At 39.8% G+C, this 23,591-nt stretch overlaps 1 protein-coding gene across 1 annotated transcript; it reads left to right on the top strand.

Moving 5' to 3' along the window:
- Positions 1–5,399: 5,399 nt before the first annotated feature.
- Positions 5,400–23,196, top strand: RAB33B (RAB33B, member RAS oncogene family). The gene is made up of 3 exons (XM_082727658.1): positions 5,400–5,537; positions 5,780–6,047; positions 20,383–23,196. Exons 2-3 carry the CDS (start codon positions 5,799–5,801, stop codon positions 20,821–20,823), a joined length of 690 nt encoding a protein of 229 aa, XP_082583784.1. The 5' UTR covers positions 5,400–5,537; positions 5,780–5,798; the 3' UTR covers positions 20,824–23,196.
- The last annotated feature ends 395 nt before the right edge of the window (positions 23,197–23,591 follow it).

Below are 23,591 nucleotides of genomic sequence, written 5' to 3'. Positions count from 1 at the left end.
ATTAGGTCAGATGGGTTGATAATATTGTTAAAGTCTTCTTTATCATTACAGATTTAAAAAATCTACTTGTTTATCAAATACCAAGAAGGAAATGTGAAGTCTTAGCTATAATTTTGGATTTGTCTATTTCCCTTTTCTTTTTTTTTTTTTTAAGATTTTATTTATTTATTTGACAGAGAGAGATCACAAGTAGGCAGAGAGGCAGGCAGAGAGAGAGAGGAAGCAGGCTCCCCGCTGAGCAGAGAGCCCGATGCGGGACTTGATCCCAGGACCCCGAGATCATGACCTGAGCCGAAGGCAGCGGCTTAACCCACTGAGCCACCCAGGTGCCCCTATTTCCCTTTTCTATCAGTTTTTACTTCATGTATTTTAAGCTTTATTGCTCTCTCTTCTTGATGAATTGATCTTTTTATATTATGAAATGTCCCTCTTTATCTCTTCCTAAAGATAGGCCAAATTCCTTTTCCTGAAGTCTACTTTGTCAGACTTCAGTAGATATTCTGGCTTTATTCTGTTTGCTTATCTTGTTCCATCATTTTACTTTGAACTTGTCTGTGTCTTTATGTTGATGATAACTTCTTTTTTTTTGGTAAGCATTAGTACATAATTAGGCCTTGCTTTTCTATTTAGGGAGGTGTGTCTTCCTTTTAATTGCAGTGTTTATACCATTTACAATTAATTTAGTTTTTGATATATCATTTTCTACTTGTTCAATCTACATCTTTTTCTTCTTGTCTTCTTTTGGATTAATTAGTAGTATTTCATTTTAATTTCTCTGTTGGCTGCTTTTGTGTTTTATTGTAGCTGTTCTAAGTTTTACCATATGAATCTTGAACTTATCACAGTTTACCTTCAAAAAATATCATACTACAACACACATAATATAAAATATACAGTGGAAGCTTAAACAGTGCAGGGGTTAGAGGTGCCAACCCCTTTTTTCTCTGGTATTCTGTTAAACAGGTTTCACAAATTGGGTCTGTTAACCACAGTACCTTTAGCAACTCATATAGCGCCTGTTTTTTATGTGGTAGGTGCTCAATATTTTATACATAGTATTCTCTTATATTTAAAATTCCTGGGGTGTCTGGGTAGCTTAGGTGGTTAAGCATCTGCCCTCAGCTCTGGACATTGTCCCCAGGGTCTTGGGATCATGTTGAGCTCCCTGCTCAGCTGGGAGTCTGCTTCTCCCTCTGTCTCTCCACCTCCCCTTGCTTGTGCTCATGCATGTGCTCTAATAAATAAATCTTTTAAAAAAGTAAAAATAAAATTCCCTTTAGGGGTGTCTGGCTGGCTCAGTCAGTAGAGCATGTGACTCTTGATTTGTCAGTTTTGAGTTCAAGCCCCACACTGGGTGTAGAGCTTATTTAAAAAAAAAAAAAAAACCCTCTGAATCTAACTCCTCTTTCATTCTTCACATCTTCTGATTTAAAAACCTTAGCTATTTTTATTTTGCCATATTTTATTGATCATTTCAAAGAACCAGCTCTTTCCTTTTTGACCTGTTTTATTTTTCTGGATTTAATTCTAAAACTCGGTAAGCTAATCTATAAAATGGTAGTAGTAATTTACTGTTTACTAAAATGAAACTCTGCTATTTATACTGTAGTATCTTTTTTTTTTTTTAAGTATTTTATTTATTTGACAGAGAGTTCATAAGAAGGGCAGAGAGGCAGGCAGAGGGTGGGGAAGCAGGCTTCCCACCGAGTAGAGAGCCAAATGCTGGGCTTGATCCAGGACCCCAAGATGATGACCTGAGCCAAAGGCAGAGGCTTAACCCACTGAGCCACCCAGGCATCTCTGCAGTATCTATTTTATATTTGGGGTTACTATTAAACACAGTGGTATGTTAATCTTGTGGAGGCCCATAAGACCAGTTCTATACTTCTCTGGGGAATTGAGTTCTCTCTTTAATGACTCCTACCATCAGCTGGGATGGACAGCTAACCAGAATTGTGAGAAGAGCCCTGATAAAGGCTGGTGGTTTTCAGTGACAGCAGGGAGGGGCTACAGATTTGTCCCTCAGGGGCATTTGGTAATGTCTACAGAGGGTTTAGGTTATTACAACTAGGAGTGGAATAGTACTGGCATATATTTGGTGGTAGCCAGGGATGCTGCTGAACATCCTACAATACTCAGATCAGCTTCCCACAACAAAGAATTACTGGCTCAAAATGTCCTCAGGGCAGAAACTGAGAAACCTTTACCTGGGCAAGCAAGAGAACTCTCCTTTATCCTCTGTGCTCAGTCCTGAAATTGCCTAGGGGTGCCTGGGTGGCTCAGTGGGTTAAAGCCTCTGCCTTCCGCTCGGGTCATGGTCTCAGGGTCCTAGGATTGAGCCCTGCATCAGGCTCTCTGCTCAGCGGGGAGCCTGCCTCCCCCTCTCTCTCTGCCTGCCTCTCTGCCTACTTGTGGTTTCTGTCTGTCAAATAAATAAATTAAAAAAAAAATAGTGAAATTGCCTAGGAGCTATTCCATGGTAAGATCGGTTTAAAAATGGCCTCTGCCACAGGGAAGCAGCATCTCTGTAGAAAAAGCTGAAAGTAAGTAATTATACTTTGTACATAAGATTACCCTTATTTTGTGGGTTCTAATATTCATTCACCTTTTTCCATTAGAAAAGTACTTTGTTTTTTAAAAAGATTATTTATTTATTTATTTACTTGGGAATCCATCCCAGGACCCTAGGATCATGAGCGGAAGGCAGAGGCTTTAACCCACTGAGCCACCCAGGTGTCCTGAAAAGTATTTTTAAACATACATCTAAATAAATACCCTAAATTATAAATTTATAAACCTAAATAAGTACCCTAAACCATTTATATTGTTAGTTTTTTAAAAATATTTTATTTATTTGACAGAGATCACAAGTAGGCAGAGAGGCGGGGGTGGGGTGGGGGGGGTGGGGAGCAGGCTCCCTGCTGAGCAGAGAACCTGATGCAGGGCTCCATCCCAGGACCCTGAGATCATGACCTGAACCAAAGGCAGAGGCTTAGCCCACTGAGTCACCCAGGTGCCCCTATAATGTTCCAGTTTTAAGTTATATTGCTATAAGTTCAAATTTAGTCTCTTCTCAGCTATATTGCAAAGTATTAAGAAAAAGTTACATGCTGATATTTTGAGGCCAAGTGGTAGTGCCAGCAAATAGAGAATAATTCCAAGGACAAAATGAATTTTCAGAAAACAGGGCTGCATAATCCATCTACTTTTCAAATAGCAGAATCTCCAAGTATCAACCTGGAGGTTCTGGGATTATTCAGTTAAGAAGAATGACATACTTCAGTCACACAGTGTCTCTCAAACTTCAAGCTGAAAATATAAAATGCTTCATAACGGTGTCAAGTGTTTATAGTATTTCTTCTCTTTAAGTAGGCTGAAATGTGTATAATTGGTAAAGGGCTCAAACTGACAAACTTTATGCAAAAAATTCTCACTTCATTAATTTATTCATCATTTGCTGTAAAGCAGTGAGCTCTCTTTTTCTTAAAGATTTTTATTTATTTATTTATTTGAGAGAGAGACAGTGAGAGAGAACATGAGCGATGAGAAGGTCAGAGGGAGAAGCAGAATCCCCATGATGCTGGGATCCCGATGCGGGACTGGATCCTAGGACTCCAGGATCATGACCTGAGCCGAAGGCAGTCGTCCAACCAACTGAGCCACCCAGGCGCCCCAAGCAGTGAGCTTTCTGTCAGTACTCAAGAGCTGATAATCTGGCTGGTAAGATACAACATATAATTATGAAACTTAAACAGTGAAGACAGTATTCAAAGACCAAATAAACAATACTCCCCAAAACAAAGAACATTCTGAAGTCATCAGGAAAAGCTTCAGAGGTGAAACTTTTGAAGAATAGGATTTAGATAGACAAAAATATTTCTAATACAGTTTAGTAAGAGCTAATCTGAAAAAGCTAGTATATGAAAGAAAAAGAGTCTTAGGATGCAAGAATGCTAATGCTTTTTTTTACTCATCCTTTGCAATTATCTAATTATCCAGAGCTTTGAATTCTTCAACTGGTTTTTGTCCTAAATCTTCACCTTCTTTGAATGGGTACTTTACAGGTAGAGTAAATTAGAGGAATATATTTCAAGGCCTTTTAATAGTGTCTGGGATGATCAATCCTCACAGAAATAACCTCACAGATAAACAATTAGAATTTTCCAGCCCATGTTTTAGTTTCTCTAACAGGATACTGAATAAATGTAATTGGCATATACATTCAACCAGGTGAGTGAACTTTTTTTCCCTGGCTAACATAACTTGCTCTATTAGTGACTGTATAGTTTTTCTACAGCAACAGAAGTTACTATATATTATGGCTATCGCAAATTCCTGGTAATTCTGGGTAGCCTCGGGTTCTTCCACTAATTTCCAATGACTGCATTTTCATTTTACCTAATGGAATAAGCAATTTATCTCCTTTTCTAGAATTTTTAGTGCTGTACTGTTCCCTTTACTCGAAAGCCCACCATGTCCTCCTCTCCATAGGCCTTGACTTTACGAGCGGCATAAGCATTTGCTCAAAGGGGCGGGGGCGGGGGGTCTTGTCACTGCAAAACAAAACAACTTTTCACAAAAAAAACAAGGTTCGCACATTTTGGACCTTTTGAGTTACTGTGCGGGAGGTTTCATCTGACGAATTCCAGAGAAGATTCTTTCCGGTTGGGTGGTCTCGTCTGTTAATGTTTTTCTTAGTGGGCCAAGACAACTTCTGCGTGCGCTCAGGAACACGGAGCGGCCACATCATCATCACCCAGGTATTAAGACATAACTAGGGCATAATGGGTTTTATTCTCATAGAGAGTCCGTCTGGACACAACACCCGGTTCCATGCCCCTAAGTGTCCCACCCGTGATCTGCTCTACTTCTTGGGCCTGGGGCATCCGCAAAACGAGCCCTGGGCACCAGAGTCCCGCGGATACCCTCACATGGCCTAGCGGGCGAGGAAATTCATCGTGCCACGGCGTCGGCGGCCTCGACCTCCCCACAGGCTCACGGACAACTCCGCGAGGCCGGGGGCTCGCCTCCACTCGCGTCCCGGGCCTTCCGGCGGCACCTCACGCCCCATCCCCTACAGACCTCGTTGCTACGTTCCCAAGTCCCGGGGTCCAGGGAGCCCCGAGGGGGCAGGCGGCACAGCCGATTCCGCGCCCCCCGGCCGCAAGCCGAGAGAACCCGCTTCCACCTGCAAGTCCGAGGAACCCCCAACAACGTCAACAAGGGCGCCGAACCCTACATCCCAGCCTTCCGAAGACCTTTCGGCTCCTCACCAGGCACACGCCCCCGTTCAAGGCGGCTCTTCGGCCCTCTCGCGAGAGAGGCCTGGTGGTGCCTCCTTCCTTTCAGCTGTCTTTCTCTCCCCGCCCCCAGAGTGATTGCGCGGCTTCCTCCGGAGGGCGGGAGTCTTGGACGAGGCGAGGCCGGTCCAGTCTGGGTGCCGGGCCCTAGGGCGCTCAGCCGGGCCGTCTTCAGGTCGGCTCTCCGCATCCGCCGTCAAGCCTCCGGCAGGGCTCTGGGCCGTCAAGCCTTTCCAGGTAGACGGGGCTGAGGGGAAAGACGGCGGGGCGGAGCCGCGGGCTAGGTGGGAGGAGCAGCGAGACGGGGCCGCTGGACGCCACACCTGCGCGACGTGGGGGCGGGAAGGTGCGCACGCGCACTGCGGGCCCGGAGGGCGGTGGCTCCTGCGACGTTACGCTTCCGAGCCTGTACACGGGGCGCCCACGCTCGAGGTGGCGTATTCTCTCTGTCTTTCTGCGTCTGCTTTCCTCCGCCTCAGTTCGGGGCGGGTCCGGAGAATGGCTTCGGAGATGGAGTCGTCTCTGGAGGCGAGCTTCTCGTCCAGCGGTGCCGTGTCTGGGGGTTCAGTGTTCCTGCCTCCGGCTCGCTCCCGTATCTTCAAGATAATCGTGATCGGCGACTCCAACGTGGGCAAGACGTGCCTGACCTACCGCTTCTGCGCCGGCCGTTTCCCCGACCGCACCGAGGCTACCATCGGGGTGGATTTCCGAGAACGTGCGGTGGAGATAGATGGGGAGCGCATCAAGGTGAGCGGAGGGGGCAGTGTCAGGGAGGAAGGATGCCTTGGGGTGACAGGTTCCGACCCCACCGGGGGTTGATCGCTGGCCATGTGCAACGTGTGCATGCCGTCTTTTCTCAAGCTGATGTAGAGATTGGAGCTGGGGCTCGGAAGGATTTATATATATAAAACTTAGAAGGCAGTGCTCCACAAACTTGAATGTCCCGCGATTTACCCGGCCAACTTGGTTTTTGTTTTTTGTTTTTTTTTTTAAATGCAGATTCTGATTTAGTAAAGCCGCCGGTGATGCAGATGCAACTAGTCCGTGAATCACACTTTGACTAGCAAAGAGTGTAGAAGGTATCCGTTGACTCGTTGGCAGGGTCTCATGTGTTGGGAGTCAGGGAAGTAAGGCTGAAGGAAAAACAGTGAAATTTCTCAGGCATGGAAAACATTTAATAAATATTGTATATTAAACAGTTGTCTGAGCACTGTCTCAGATATGGTGGCAGTAAAGCCTTACTGCCTTTGAGGAAGTGATTAGGTGTTCTCTGGCGTGCAGTTTGCTTCAGAAGTTTCAATCTGACATTGAGTTGTTGAGAAAAGTCTATTTTCCTGCAGAACCATTCTATACACAATAGTTCCTACTTGGTTTGCCAGAAAACACATTCTTAGTACCACCCTCTCCCAATTCTTAATTCTTATTGGTGGTTCTGGAGAATAGGGAGGCACTTATATTGGAGAAGGGAGTAGGCCCAAGGCCAAGATTAGGGTTCTGAGGGATTGGAATGGGTGCATTGGAAAATGAGGATCAGTGACAGGGCTGAGACCTTCTGCTGGTATACACTTCTTCATTCCAGACCACCACTGAGTCTGCAGCCATGGGCTAATACCACCCCTTAAAACATGCAGAACCCAGGAAAAAGCTATGCCTTCCTTATACTGTTTACTTTTTTGCTCAAATTAGTATGTATCTTTACCTCAGACCCGTGGGGGGGGGGGGGACAGACTCATTTTTTCATTCCTCCCTTCACATCCTTGAGGCAAGAACAATTTATTTTTTTAGTTCTTCAACAGCAGCCCTTCACCACCACCCCGCTCCCCAGAGGGCTTTAAATGCTAATGATGTAAAGGAAAAATAGGGTTGAAAAGAATCAGCCCTCTATAGGCCCTTTTGCGTTTTAGTTGTTTTTTTTTTTAAAGATTTTATTTATTTATTTGACAGAGAGAAATCACAAGTAGATGGAGAAGCAGGCAGAGAGAGAGAGAGAGGGAAGCAGGCTCCCTGCTGAGCAGAGAGCCCAATGCGGGACTCGATCCTAGGACCCTGAGATCCTGACCCAAGCCAAAGGCAGCGGCTTAACCCACTGAGCCACTCAGGCGCCCCTTGCCTTTTAGTTTTTATTTTAATCTTTTATCATTCCATTCAGGCTGCCTGTGGTGGTCTTTTGGGTACTCTGTATTAGGGAGTTAAGAAAGATCTATATATACTACAGAGGAAAAGACAGAATAAGAAAAGACTAAATCTTTTTCATCAGAATTAGGTTAGGCACAGAATCCTGAGGGTGAGGAAAATAATGGGGCTTCTGAGGTTTCAGGAGGAGGTTAGTTTGGGAAAAGCAGGAGTCCTGGGAAAGAGTGCATGGGCTTTGGAGCCCAACTGACTTGGCCCAAATTTGAACCTATGAAAGGGTAAGGATGGACTATGTGTACTTAGATGGGTGACCAATTTTGCCCAAAACGTTCCCAGTTTTATTTTATTTTTTTTTTAAGATTTTATTTATTTACTTGACAGAGAGAGAGTACAAGCAGGGGGAGTGGCAGGCAGAGGGAGATGGAAAAGGAGCAGGGAGCCAGATGTGGGGCACGATCCCAGGACTTTGGGGTCCTGACTGGAGCCAAAGGCAGACACTTAACTGACTGAGCCACTCAGGCACCTCAAGACTTGCCCAGTTTTAAAACTGGAAGTCCTGCATCCCAGGAACCCCTTCAATCTCAGGCAGACTGGGGTAGTCAGTTACTCTAGTCCAAGGCAGGTTCTTCAATCTTTCAGGGTCCATTTTCTTTTCTGAAAATACCGTATTTTCAGATGGTAATGAATTGGGATTCATATTGGGATTCAGTTGGGATAATTGGGTGATAATACCACATGAGATTAGGTGTGAGGATTATATGAGAACATATGTGTAACAACTGGTTCATAATTGGTAATCTTAAGAAAATTCTTCTTCCTTAGTAGCTTAACATCATTACTCCTCTATGACGGCACCACTTCTGTGGCTGTGCACTTAAAGCATGAAGCACAGATAAAGTAGGGCATAAGCAGACTGGTTAAGGTGAGAGAAATTACCCCCAAAAGCATGATTTTAAAGAAATTAGTAGAGGGAATAGAGGCAGGAGAGGAGTTAGGATTTTCCTCCTTTACCTACTTATGGCTTGCCATTTGTACTTAAACATCTCAGATAAATCAGTTGCAAATTTAAGAGACACTTAAAAAATATAAAACGTGTCCATTGTCTAAGCTGAATACTTAACTACTGGAATAAGTACTGGCAGTGATAAGTAAACCAAAAGCCATAAATGTGATGAATCTGGGAGCACAGAGCTCATTCTTCTGATTGAGAGCAGTAAGGAGAAAACATTTTGGGGGGGGGATTATTCCTCCTGAGCTTTAGCCTAACCTGTTTGGTTGGGGGAGACCTGGATACTGAGTTTCTTTTTCTTTGAAGGCCTTATCCATTGACTTCTACCTCCAACTTTTAAGACTTGAAAGATTTTTGTTATGGTTGAAAAGACTGTAACAGAAATATTCTGAGATTTCTGTAGTAGAAAAAGATACAACTATTTTGGACATTTGCTTCACAAAGTTTTAAGAAACAAAAGACATTTCAAAATATGTGTATCCCCATACATTACACATTGGACTTTAAAAAAAAAAGGTTTATTTATTTGAGAGTGAGTGGGGAGAGGGACAGAAGGGGAGGGAGAGAACCTCAAGTAGACTCCCCACTGAGCAAGGAGTCCTCATCGGGCTTGGTCTTAGGACCCTGAGATCATGACCTGAGCAGAAATCAAGAGTGGGGGGCGCCTGGGTGGCTCAGTGGGTTAAGCCGCTGCCTTCCGCTCAGGTCATGATCTCAGGGTCCTGGGATCGAGCCCCACATCAGGTTCTCTGCTCAGCGGGGAGCCTGCTTCCTCCTCTCTCTCTGCCTGCCTCTGCCTACTTGTGATCTCTGTCTGTCAAATAAATAAATAAATAAAATCTTTTAAAAAAAAAAACGAAATCAAGAGTGGGATGCTTAACTGACTGAGCCACCCAAGCGCCCCAGAACATTTTTTTTTTTTTTTTTTTTTTTTTTTACTATTTTTAGGGGTACCTGAGAGGTTCAGTTGGTTAAGTCTCTGCCTTTGGCTCAGGTCATGATCTCAGGGTCTTGGGATCAAGCGCCACCCCCCCAGCCCAGTCAGGCTCCCTGCTCAGCAGGGAGTTTGCTGCTGCTGCTTCCTCTGCCTCTTCCCTGAGTATGCATGCTTGCTTCTTCTCTCTCTAATAAGCAAGTGAAATCTTAAAAAAACAAAAACAAAAACAAAACCTTTTTAGTGTCTTAAAAAAAATTGAAGTGAATGTAGAAGAGCTTTATTCCATGTCCTGATTCTGCTTTTTTGTTGTTAACCTGTAATACATCTTAAGTGCTGCTCAAATGGTCATACATATTTTTTCTTCGGAAAATTTTTAGCCTAATCTGAAATGACATGTCTTTTCATCTTTCATCTTAAAGTGAAAGCTAAAACATTATGTTTCTTTACTAATAATATGACATTCTAGACATTTTTATTTGTTTGGTAAAAGTGAGGTGTGTTAAATATATTTTTTTAAAGATTTATTTATGTGAGAGAGAGAGAGTACATGTGTGCACACCCATGTGAGTGAGGGGAAGGGGCAGAGGGAGAGAGACTCAAGCAGACTCCCCACTGAGTGGGGACCCTGACGTGGGGCTCTGTCCCACCACCCCAAGATCATGACCTGAGCCAAAATCAAGAGTCAAACACTTAACTGGTACCTCGTGTTAAATTTTTTTTTATTGTGGACTGGAGGTTTTTTAAAAGCATGCCTTAGGGCAGTGCCCTTTCAGAATCAGTTAAAATGTTTTATGAGATGTAGCAAAGTCTATATTTGTTCGCTTTTTCCTAAGTACTATGTATGTATGGTTGAAAAAGGAAAATCTTGTTTGCAGAATTTTGGAAGTTGAATAAAATTATAAAATGAGTTCTTTAAATAAAAACACATTTGATTTTTAAATTAAGAATCTCAACCTAATCCTTATGCTCCTTCCTTGTATGTGTATCCCCATCATAACTAGCTCTGTTCTTTTCATACAAGCATTTACAATGGCAGACACCAACAGAATAATTAAAGCCTCATGTTGCATTTAATCTATCTTCTCATTAGGGGTCAGCAGTTTCTATTTGAACATTGGGATGGTTTATCAATTATAGAAGTATGACGTTTTGCCATGTTAAATACAAGATGTTAATATTAACTATAAAGGAACATAATCAGGACACCTCTTCCCCTGTTGTTAAAACAAGTATTTAATGAGTAATTGCAAGAAAGATGACATTTTTGTTAGTCACAAAGAACTATGATATATCATAGGGGTTGGCAAACCATGCTTGAGGGCCGAATATGGCCTGCTGTCTGCTTTTGTGTGGCCAGCAAGCTAAAAGTTATTTTTACTTTTTTAAATGGTGGGAGGAAAATTGTAAGAGTATGGTTTCATGACAGGTGAAAGTTATGTGAAATTCACATTTGAGTGTTTATAAATGAAGTATTGAAACACAACTGTGTTCCTGTATTCACATATTGTGTTTGCTTTTGCATTACAGTGGCAAGAGCTGAGTAGTTGTGACACTGTTAGGCCCACAGAGCCCAAGATATTCACTCTTTACAGAAAAAGTTTGCTGACCCTGATATAGTGCATAGATTTTGTGCATAGATATAGTGCATAGATTTGACCCTGATACAGTGCATAGATCTCCCAGATTGGGAGAAGAGGTATGTACCTAAAAAGATGACCAGCAGAACCAGGCGATGAATGAGTGCCAAGTTACTGTTTGGATGTGGGTGGAGGAATCATTTGTGTTTGGAGTGCTAGATGAGGTTTCACAAAGGGAGGGCAGAGCTGAGGGGGCTTTTCTGAAGAGGACCATCGGCAGGATGCTCCATCAGGATCAGAGGTTCTATAGTAAGGTGGCAAGTGGGAAGAATGTGAAGGTGTTGGTAGCAACATTTGGGAGGAGTCTAAAACACAAAGCTAAAGAGTCTAGGCTTCATTTTGTATGCATGGTGAAAAGTCCCCAGTGTTTTCGGAAGATAAATGTGGCAGCAATAGAGGATGCATCTGGAGTGAGACTCAGTCTACCCTGTGACCTGGTTTTCTATCTACTTTCTCTCCCTTGGTAGTCATTTGACTGTTGTCAGCTGTCAATCCACGAAGATAACTTTTAAATCTTTGTTTAGCCTGCCTCTCTCCTCATCTCACTCTGCATTTCCTACTGTCGTCTAGACATGGCTATTTGAATTATCCCTCCTTTGCCTTGAATGTCTGAAGTGAGTTCATCTTCCTTGGCAAATCTGCTGTTCCTGTTTCTCCCCACATCACCTAGGTTGTCATGATGGCATCCTTTTCCTCAAGGCCTCATTCCTCTCTTTTGTACCTAACTTCAGCCGGTTCTCTACATGCATGACATGCATGATTCTCTCATCCACCCTTTGTTGAAAATCCTAGGTCAGGTCTTTCTTACCTCCCTGTGAACTGTTGCAGCAACTCAACTCATCTCTCATCCCTAGTTCTCAGTGAGCCTGTTTTGTACATCGTTGCCAAAATGCCAGATTAGTGTTGCATTTAAGGGAGATTAATGTCTCCTGCCTCAGATGTCTTGGATAATTCTCCATTATATTATAAAATTCCAGTTTTAAAAAATTAATGTAGGACTTCCTTTATCTTGCTCCAGACTGCTTTTCAGACTTTTTTCCCCCATTACTTTCCTTCAGGTACCCTATAGTCTAGCTGCTTATTTGCCGATCCCTGTGTTTCCCCTTGCATGCCCCGCTCTGCCTGGAATATTTCCTCTGCTCATATTTCAGCATATGTAATTCTTCCCTATTAAACTTAGTGTGTCTATCAAAAACACCCCATCCCTCCTTCTCCATTCTATTTCTTCTTTCTGTGAACTCCCTTCAGCACCTACCTGAGCCTTTAAATGATCTCTTAACTCACTGTACTATTTAGATGTCTCTGTCTCTTTTATTAAGTCTTCTTCGATCTTACTCCGAGCAGGATCCATGTCTAGTAATGCCATAGACTTCACTGAGTATCTAGCTTTAGTTTCTAGTGTAGGTTTCTAAACTAGGTAGTACTTAGGGGATACACGTTGAATGTGTGGAAAACAAGGACATCAGTTGGTAGGCTACTCTGGTAAAATCCAGAATTGAGGTGATAATGGAAACTAATGGAAGTTTTTTGTTTTTTTTTTTTAAAGATTTTATTTATTTATCTGACAGAGAGAGACCAAGCAGGCAGAAAGGCAGGCAGAGAGAGAGAGAGGAGGAAGCAGGCTCCCTGCTGAGCAGAGAGCCCGATGGGGGACTCAATCCCAGGACCCTGAGATCATGACCTGAGCCGAAGGCAGCGGCTTAACCCACTGAGCCACCCAGGTGCCCCAACTAATGGAAGTTTGATAGCTGATCAAAGAAGGAAGATTATTTGGGTTAATACCTTTATCGTTTTCAGTCAAGCAAAAACAGTATTAAGTCATTTTAGCCAGATAATTTTTCATTTTGGTCATAAAACTACTAAAAGAAATTTCATCAACAGTAAGACTCTACTGTTGGGATTGAGCAAAGAGATAGGTTGCCATTTTTGTTTGAACTTTGTACTAGAATTTAGAATAGAGATTTGTGAAATATTATTAAAGTATATTTTACATTGTCCTTATAATGTGTAAAGTGGGAGTAATATCTGTGGGAGTATGCATTAGCCATTTTTCGTAAAACATTATTAAATTGGGAAAATTACTCTGAAAATATTTCCTAATTTAACCAAACAAAGGCATGTCACTTCCTTAGGTTCCAAAGTGTTATTCTCCTTTTTAAAGCACTGTGTATCACTCTACTCATAGCTAAACCTCAAGACTTTTCTGAACTGTCATGGGGTTCTCCACTGAGTATCTCCCTATGCCTGTCTCTCTTTTAGACAAAGTTTCCTCTTGCCTTTTATGGCTGACATTGTTTATCATTTGTCCTATCCTTTCTTTGCAGAGTCTCTCTTTGCTCATCCCAGTCCCCTTGCCCTTGCAAGTGTCCCATGCAGGCCTGAAGGTTGCAGACAGCAAGGTGGTGTGCCTTTGCCTGAGCCTTCACTGTTTCAACAATTCTGTCAGTGAAATTTTGAAGGTTCTTTTAAAATACCCCTTTGGGGGATGCCTAGGTGGCTCAGTCCGTTAAGCGTCAGCCTTCACCTCAAGTCATGATCCCTGGGATCCAGTCTCTATCAGGCTCCTTGCTCAGTGGGGAGCCTGCTTCTCTCTCTGCCTGCTTCTCCCCCTGCTTGTGCTCTACCCCGTCCCCTCGCCCCCTGACAGATAAATATAATCTTTAAATAAGTAAATAAACACTCCTGTGTAAATGCCTCTTTAACTTAGTAATTACTTTTATGGCTTTCCGGTAAAGTGTGAGAGGAAACCTCTGTTTCCTGAAAGTCTTGATAGGGTAGAATGCATTATTCTGAACAGGATTGTTGGAAATCCAAGTATTATTGAGTCTGTCCCATCCTAAAACAAACAAATGGTTTTCTTAGGGATAAGCAGCCTCATCATCACCACTTTTATTGAGGACTTTCACAGTTCTTTGAGGCAGGTCAAAATTCTGGGTAATTATTATTTGTTTTAAAGTTTAGTTTGTTTTTATAGAAAAAGTGGTTGGTGGGGCACCTGGGTGGCTCAGTGGGTTAAGGCCTCTGCCTTTGCCTCAGGTCATAATCCCAGGGTCCTGGGATCGAGCCCCACATCGGGCTCTCTGCTCAGGAGGGAGCCTGCTTCCCCCTCTCTCTGTCTCTGCCTGCCTTTCTGCCTACTTGTGATCTCTCTCTGTCAAATAAATAAAATCTTAAAAAAAAAAAAAAGTGGTTGGTTGTTATGGAAAACAAAAGTAGAAATAAAGGGAGAAATTGCTTTAAAGATAGCATGGTTATTTGGTATTATTTCCTGGTGTGCTTTTCATTTATTTATTTTTAACTTACAAAGATTCTTTGCTTAAACCCTTTAAAATCATTCTTCATTGATTAAATGGTTTTTGAGTACCTGAGCTACAGGAAATCTTTTTAAAAGAGAAAAGATCAGGTCTAGTTTCTTTGGACAGCTTTTATATGTCATTCAAATTATTCCCCAAATATCTTTCTAAATGTTAAAGATATAGCATGGAGTGGTTTTATTTTTTGTCCCCCACCCCCCCCCCCCCCGCCGCCGCCCCCGCCCCCACCCCCGCCCTGGAGTGGGTTTTGTTCTGGGTTTTTTGGTCACTCTAAAAAACTTAATTTACGTGTCATAAGATTTACCCTTTAAAAATATACAATTTAGTGGTTTTTAGTATAATCACACGGTTTAGTGTATTATTTACTATCCTCACTATCTGATTCCAGAAATCCGAAAAGAAACCCCAGGCCCATTTTAACAGTCACTCCCTGTTCCTCCCCTTTTCTCAACCCTGGCAGCCACCAGTAGGTCTACTTTCTGTCTTGGATTTGCCTATCCTGGACATTTGATATACACAGAATCTTACAGTATGTGGACTGTGGTGTCTGGCTTCCTTACTTTCTAGATTCATCCATGTTGTAGCATGTATCAGTACTTCATTCCTTTTTGTGGCTGAACAATACTCCATTTTATTAGTTGATGGACATTTGGGTTGTTTTTACCTTTTAGCTATTACAAATACTGTTGCTATGAACATTTGGGTACAAGTTTTTGTGTGAACATATCTTTTCGATTCTCTTAGGTACATACCTGGGAGTGGAATTACTGGGTCGTATAGCAACTCTGTTTGTTTCTTTTAAATAATTTATGGAAGTGGATTTCAGATAACATAAGATTAACTATTTTATTTTATTTTTAAAAAGATTTTATTTATTTATTTGACAGAGGCACAGCAAAAGAAGGAACACAAGCAGGGGGAGTGGGAGAGGGAGAAGCAGGCTTCCCACTGAGCCACCCATGCACCCCAAGATGAACTATTTTAAAGTAAACAATTCAGCAGCATTCAATAGATTCATAGTGTTGTATAACCACATCTCTGTCCAGTTTTAAAATATTTCCATCACCACAAAATAAAGTCCCTCCCCCAGTCAGCAGTTTCTCCCCATCCCCCAGCCCTGGCAACCACCCAATCTGTGTTCTATCTCTATGATTTCTCTATTTTGGATACTTTATGTAAATGGAACCATAGAATATATGTCTGGCCTCTTTCACTTAATGTATTTTAGAGGTTTATCTGTGTTATAGCACGTATCAGTACTTTGTTCCTTTTTGTGGGTATATCATAGACTGATTAACTTTTTGAGGAACTGCCAAACTGTTTCTAAAGTGGCTGTACTATTTTAAAATACTTCCGCACCAGCAATGTATGAAGGTTCCAATTTTTCTACATCTCCACCAACCCTTGTTACTGTCCATCTTTTTTGTTTTTTTAATGGCCATCCTGATATGAGTGTAAAGTGCTATTTCATTTGTTTTTTTGATTTGTATTTCCTTGATGGCTAATGATGTTGAGTCTCTTGTCATGTGCTTATTGACCATTTGTACATTTTCTTTGGAGAAATGTCTATTCCGATTCTTTGCCAGTTTTTAAATTGGTTTATTTGTCCTTTTATTACTGAGTTATGAGAGGTCTTAAATATTCTGGATGGTACACCCCTCTCAGATATTATTTACAGCTCTTTTCTCCCATTCTGTAAGTTGACTTTCACTTTCTTGATAATATTCTTTGAAACACAAACATTTTTAATTTTGATGAAGTCCAATTTATCTGTTCTTTGATTGCTTGTGCTTTAAATATCGTATCTTAGAAACCATTGTCTTACCCATTTGTCACAAATATTTATCCCTAGGTTTTCTTCTAAGAATTTTATAGTTTCAGCTCTTAAATTTAGTTTTTTTAAACCATTTTCGGTAAGTTTTTATATACGGTGTGAGGTAGGAGGTCCAACCTTGTGTTTTGTATGCTGTGCCAGAACCATTTGTTTAAACAACTGTTCTTTCTCTTGTTGAAAAGCAGTTGACCACAGGTATATGGATTTATTTCTGGATCCTAAGTTTTGTTCTGTTGATCTGTATCTTTAATCTTATTCCAGTAGCACAGTCTTGATTATTGTAGCTTTGTGTAATATCCTTTGATATCTTTTTTTTTCTTTTTTTTAGATTTTATTTATTTATTTGACAGAGATCACAAGTAGGCAGAGAGGCAGGCAAGAGGGAGAGTTTGAGAAGCAGGCTCCCTGCTGAGCAGAGAGCCCGGCCTCGATCCCAGGACTCTGGGATCGTGACCCAGTCTTTAGAAGCATTTTTTTAAGAGTCTCATGCTCTACCGACTGAGCTAGCCGGGCAAGAAGCATTTTTAATTGTGTGTTGAGTGTTTTTATTCTAAACCTGTTAGTAGGGATAAAAACATTGTAATTTTTTTTTTAGATTTTTAAAAAGATTTTATTTATTTATTTGACAGAGAGAGCACAAGTAGGCAGAGAGGCAGGCAGAGAGAGAGGGGGAAGCAGTCTTCCTGCCGAGCAGAGAGCCCAATGTGGGGCTCAGTCCCAGGACCCCGAGATCATGACCCAAGCCAAGGACAGAGGCTCAACCTACTAAGCCACCCAGGTGCCCCAAAAGTTTTATTTTTTTAAAGGAAAGTTGTGGGGCACCTGGGTGGCTCAGTGGGTTAAGCCTTTGGCTCAGGTCATTATCCCAGAGTCCTGGGATTGAGCCTGGCATAGGGCTCTCTGCTCAGCGGGGAGCCTGCTTCCTCCTCTCTCTCTGCCTGCCTCTCTGCCTACTTGTGATCTCTGTCTGTCAAATAAATAAAATCTTAAAAAAAAAAAAAAAAGGAAAGTTGTATTTTCAAAGAAAATATTAGCTCTTTGCATACTCAGTGTAGCTAGTCTATGAGTGCTTATTATATAGGGTCTGAAACTAAATTTTACTTTCACTGGTGTAGAAGCTAAGACCAAGATGTATAACAGTCACCTATGGCACATAGGAGGCATTGAATTAATATTTAATTTAAATATAATATATAAATATATAATATACTATATTATACTATACTATAATATATAATATACTATATTATATATTTATATTATTATATATTATTTTGATTGCATTTCCTTGATGGCTAATGATGGCTAGTAATAATATATATTATTATATTTATATATTATATATAATATATATTATATATATAATAAATTAAATATTTGTTAATTTAAATAGTCTTCGATGTTAGTAGTTCTTAGTTTACCTTGCTGACAACTTATTTGCTTTTATCTCTGATTTATATGATATTGAGTCTTTATGGCCTATTTACCATTTATATTGCTTACATCACAAGAGTGGTATTTTATAGTAATTTATTTTGTGACATGGTTTTTGGGAAGGCATTGAGCCCAAACCTGTGATTTAGTGAGTAAATGTGAGTGTAAGGGATAAATAAAGATTTTAAACAGTGTGCGGGGTAAGTAATTTTAGGATACCATTCAGCTACACATAAGAGAAATTCCACTATGATTTAACCATGTAAGGTTTTCTTTGTCTCATGTTATAAGGAGGCAGCAGGCTGTGTGATGGTACCTTGTCAGTTGGATTCCAGGTTTATGCAGATTTCTGCCATTCCTGTGTGTGGTCTTCTCCTTCATGCTCATAAGATGGTTGCTGAACCTCCAGTCATTATATCCCATTCCGGGCAGAAAGGGTAGGGTGAGAGAGGTACAAAAGGCATGTGCCAAATGCTCTGTCTTTTTAAAATCACGTATCCATAGTTTTCCTGGAAAACTCCATTGAAAGACTGTCTACACATCATTTGGCCTCCCTTAGTTCCAGGAGAGCCTGAGAGATCAAGTTTATATAGCATTTTATATTTCTGCCTAGAGTAAAATTTGGTTTATGTTAATTAAAACGAACGGGGAATACTAAGAAAATGAAGAAATTTGGTTTTAAAAAGAACTACCAAAAAAAAAAAAAAATCAGAGCTGATAAAATTTAAGGTAGCTTGGGGGGTGTGCCTGGTGGGCTTAGTCAGAAGAGCATGCAACTCTTGATCTTGGGGTTGTGAGTGCAAGCCCCACACTGGGTGTAGAGATTACTAAAAAAAATTTTTTTAAGTTAAGGTACCATAGAAGAGATTAGTGATATTTTAATCTCTAATCACATGTTTTAAAATGTATTTATTCATTTGTTACATCTTAATTGAGCACTTACCATGTGCTGCCATAATCTGAGGACTTTATATCTTATATTCTTCTTTGTGGGCCATCTACAGAATCCCCTCATTTCCCTCTACTTTTGTGTCATTCTGTGAAAAATCACCAGTCTAGGCTTTTCTTAATTTATATAAGTAGTACAAGTCTTTTGGTCAAAATTTACCTAAGCAAATCTTTTTTTCTTTTTTTTTAAAGATTTTATTTATTTATTTGACAGACAGAGATCACAAGTAGGCAGAGAGGTGGGTGGGGGGGGTGGGGGGAGAAGTAGGCTCCCTGCTGAGCAGAGAGCCTGATGTGGGGCTGGATCTCAGGACCCTGGGATCATGACCTGAGTCGAAGGCAAGCGGCTTGACTGAACCACCCAGGCACCCCATACCTAAGCAAATCTACCTCTAGTCTTTTCTGCCTTATCACTTAACTTTTTTAGGAAGTAAACAAAGGCAGGGTAATTCAGTGTTCTAAGACTGAACACTGAACACATGACTTAAATTTAGCTTTAGATAATTATTTTCCTCAACTCCCCCCCCAGCCCCCATATTTCAATTAGGAGATATTGGGATATTGGAATAGTCTTACTGTTAGATACTTTTAGGTTAAGTAAGTGATTTTTCTGGCCTTTTAAGATTTTCAAGGGGGATTTCATAGAATGTCTATATATATGTATATATATACATATATACATGTGTATATGCATATACACATATATCTCTATGTGTATATGCATATACACATATAGGTTTGGGACTAGACCTAATGACTCCTAGCATCTGTCTTAAGTGGACTCTTTTAAGTTAGTCTGGTGAAAGGTAGAATGGCGTATAGTAACCAGTATCCAGATTTATAGGAATTAGACAGTTAATTGGGGCACCTGGGTGGGTCAGTTGGTTAAGCGTCTGCCTTATGCTCAGGTCATGATTCCAGGGTGCTGGGATCGAGCTCTGCATGGGGCTCCCTGCTCAGTAGGGAACCTGCATTTCCCCTCCTTTTGCCTGTCCTCACCCTGCTTGTGCTCTCTCTCTCTCTCTCTCTGTCATATAAAGAAATAAAATCTTAGAGAAAAAAAGAAATTATGGGGCACCTGGGTGTCTCAGTCATTAAGCGTCTGCCTTTGGCTCAGGTCAGGTTCCCAGTGCCCTGGGATAGAGCCCCACATCAGGCTCCCTGCTCTGCAGGAAGCCTGCTTCTCCCTCTCGCACTCCCCCTGCTTGTGCTCCCTCTCTCGCTGTCTCTGTCTTTTTCTCTGTCAAATAAATAAATCTTAAGGAAAAAAAAAGAAAAAGCAGACACTTAACATATTTGTTAAAACCTGATATATTTCTATTTACTATTTTATTTATTTCAATAGTTTGTTGTTGTTGTTGTTGTTTAGAGATTTTATCTTTTTGTTTGAGAGAAAGAGAGAGCATGAGAAGAGGGAAAGGGAGAAGCAGGCTTCCACCTGAGCAGGGAGCCAGAGGTGAGACTCCATCCCAGGAACCTGTGATCATGATCCAAGCTGAAGGCAGACACTTAACTGACTGAGCCACCCACATGCCCCAATTTAATATTTTAAAATCAGTTTTTGAGGTATAATTTCATCCAAACAAATTTAACTTACTGAATTTAAGTGCTGAATTGAAATATTTGTTCCGACACCTGTATTGATTATGAGATAACTATAAGATCGTGATGTCTGGATCCCATAAATTACACTGAAAAGGCATTATGGATGGGAACAAAGTAATTTAAGTAAAGAAGTACTAAAGACCATGTGGAATTGATTAAAATATTCAATATGTATAATTGAAATGAAATTCTCAGTTTTCTCTCTCTCTTTTTTTTTTTTTTCGTTTTCAGATCCAGTTATGGGACACAGCAGGACAAGAACGATTTAGGAAGAGCATGGTACAGCACTATTACAGAAATGTCCATGCTGTTGTCTTCGTGTATGATATGACCAACATGGCTAGTTTTCATAGCCTGCCATCTTGGATAGAAGAATGCAAACAACATTTGCTAGCCAGTGACATACCACGGATTCTTGTTGGAAATAAATGTGACTTGAGAAGTGCCATTCAAGTACCTACAGACTTGGCACAAAAATTTGCTGACACACACAGTATGCCTTTGTTTGAAACCTCTGCAAAAAACCCCAATGATAATGACCATGTGGAAGCTATATTTATGACCTTGGCTCATAAACTTAAGAGCCACAAACCATTAATGCTTAGTCAACCCCCTGATAACGGAATTATACTGAAGCCTGAACCAAAGCCTGCAATGACATGCTGGTGCTAAGTAACAGTCTTTATTCTGCTATCTAATTTTGACTAAAGAAATGCTTTTGAAGTATGACAGTGATAAGTCATAAGATTTAATCTCAAATATAATGGATCATCCTGACATTTTACTATTTATCATTGTCATGCTCATTTTTGTATTTTGTATCTACTTAATTACATTTGTCATTGTGACAACACAGGACAAAAGTTGGTTTGCACGTGAGGTTGAAAATGAAGTGAAGGTAGGATGAATCAGAATATCTTCCCATTGAGAGCCCAGTGAAGGAGACTTCAAATGAGAGCACGTTGGTATTTTAGGAGTAGATGACTATATAATCCTGTGTTCCTGGGATTGAAAAAAAAAAATCAAGGGTTTAAGACATACTTACTAGGTATGTCCTTTGAATGGGAAGTGTTCTCATTAGGACAAAACTGGTATTGCCTCTCCCTAGAATTCTTTCTTTGTATTATTGATGTATTTTATTGCATTATTATTGGTACATTTGAGAACCAAAACTGTATTTAATTCCAGTGTGGGGAGAAGGCATAGAATATTTTTTGGTTCTCAGTGCATAAAGAATGACTGGATTCCAGAGATTCCAGATGTATAGATTTCGAATCAGTATATCAATCAGATCTACAGAAGTCATTGTTATCTTTAGGAAAATAATTTGAATTGTTTTCTTACTAAATTCTACTAAAATATGCAAATGTAAGTCTGACTTTAATGTCAATGAAGTGACATAATAAGGTGCTTTATAATTTATTTTGGTATATTTAGTGAAAAACCAATTGAAAGCATTGGAGAAGTTATAACTTGGGGGAAAACAGGTAAAATGTGGTTCCTGGCTACTAAGACCTGTTCTTAGCTCTTAGTAATTCCAAGCTGTGTATCTGGCATAGTATCTCTTGCTCTCCCCCATCATCAGTCAATTTAACGACTAAAGGTTGAATTAACAAATCAACATCCATGTGGAATTGTGGCTCCGAAGGCATACCTCTAATTCCTTGGAGCCTGCATATAGTTCTGTAATAATATTGTGTTGCAGTGTATCAGTCTTTAAAATCTTTAAATTTTATGGTCACAACGAGCTGTTCTTCCTCAGTATGAAAAATAAAGTAGGTATTGAGAAATACCTTGTCTCTCTTCCTCAGTGGTGTAAAGAGTAGTTCAAGAAGTTTCATACTCTAAATATGTTTATTTTGAGCTTAAGACTTTGCACATAGAAAATAGTAACTTTTCATACAAAGCTATTACATGAATGGAATGTAAGCCATGAACTTTAACTGAAATGTGCACATTCACTAATTCTGATGGATTGATGCCCTTGATAATTTTGAAAGTAATTAATCCAAAAGATGATTATACGTATAATATTTTCAGAATGTGGGAAATCAGGTAATCTAATCTAGTTTAGGATTTCTGTTTAATCATCATGATGATCCTAATTGGAGAATTTAATTATAAAAACAAGATAGTGCTATTAAAAGTACTGAAAAATAATTATAGGAAATAATTATTCAGTTTTAAATATTAGAGCTTAAGGAAAAACAAGTTGGCTTTGTCTGTGTTTAGGGAGATTAATCCATTTTTCCTATCATGCTAGAATTAAAAATGGTTTGAATTTAAACTATTGATTTGTAACTATTTTTGTAGTAAAACAATGACAACTGTGCTAATTGTGGTGGGTGTAACAGTTTTTTAAAGAAGGGAATCTGTTTATTGCTTTTAAAACATTTTCAAGTGTGGGAAGAAAGTTTACAAACTTTCCAAGCACATTTATGTTTTTAAGTGCTGTTAATAATGGTTAAAAAAATAATATAACTTTCTTTTTATAAGAACGTAAAATAGGTATCATTTATAGTTCTGTGAAAGAACTTATTTTTTCACTTTAATATTTATTAATTTTAAAATATTTGTATCTCATTTGTAGTGATTTACTGTTTTAATTTTTTTCTACACATGTTTTTATTTTTTAAAGAGCACACTTATCAGTTGAATGGGGATAAAGGTTTTAGATATTTTCCAAAATATTTATAAAACACTTCATTGTTGAGAAATCACTTCTGGAATGGTGGCTATCAAACAAATAATTATAAATTTTTAAAGCACAAGTCACACATTTTGTAACTCCTCTGTGAATTTATTTTAATTATGACCCTTAACAGAAAACTTCAGGTATATTTTGGGAAAGTCTTAATTTGAGAACACCTGAAGGGAGCTAATCCAGAATCTAATGTAGTTAGCTATTAATGACGATGCTCTATTGACAATATATTGCTAAAATGTTTCCTCATTAAATCTAAAGTTAAATAATTTCATTGTGGAATAGTGTCATTGTAACATTTCCCTTATGAAGTTCAATAAACCAGCTTTGCCATAAAGAAATTGTGTTTCATTCCCTTTGTTTGGTTATTAGGATGATTACAGAGTAAAACAAAAAAATCTTTTTCCACTCTGGCTTCCAGGTAATGTATAGTACATTAGGAAAAAACACATCTATTTGGAAATACATTTGGGGTTAGAGAACTTTTCAGAAAAACACCTAAATATTTCATAATTAGATGATAAGGGTAGATTTTTCATTTGTGTGGCTGAATAATCAGTTTTTTTGTTTAACAGTACTTCAGGGCAAACAAACGCTGTTAAGAATGGTTGACATCTTCAGATTCAGAAGTAAAACAGTTGAACAAAATGAGTAATTATAAATGACAAAAAAGAGAAAGAATTATGTTGTCTAAAATCACAGTTTCTACCTTCGTGTTACTGATTCAGGGTCTTTA

The sequence above is a fragment of the Mustela nivalis genome (assembly GCF_964662115.1).
Source record: "Mustela nivalis genome assembly, chromosome: 4".
NCBI lineage: Eukaryota > Metazoa > Chordata > Mammalia > Carnivora > Mustelidae > Mustela > Mustela nivalis.
The sequence above is the reverse complement of the archived record's forward strand: the minus strand, read 5'-3'. Positions and strand labels throughout refer to the sequence as shown.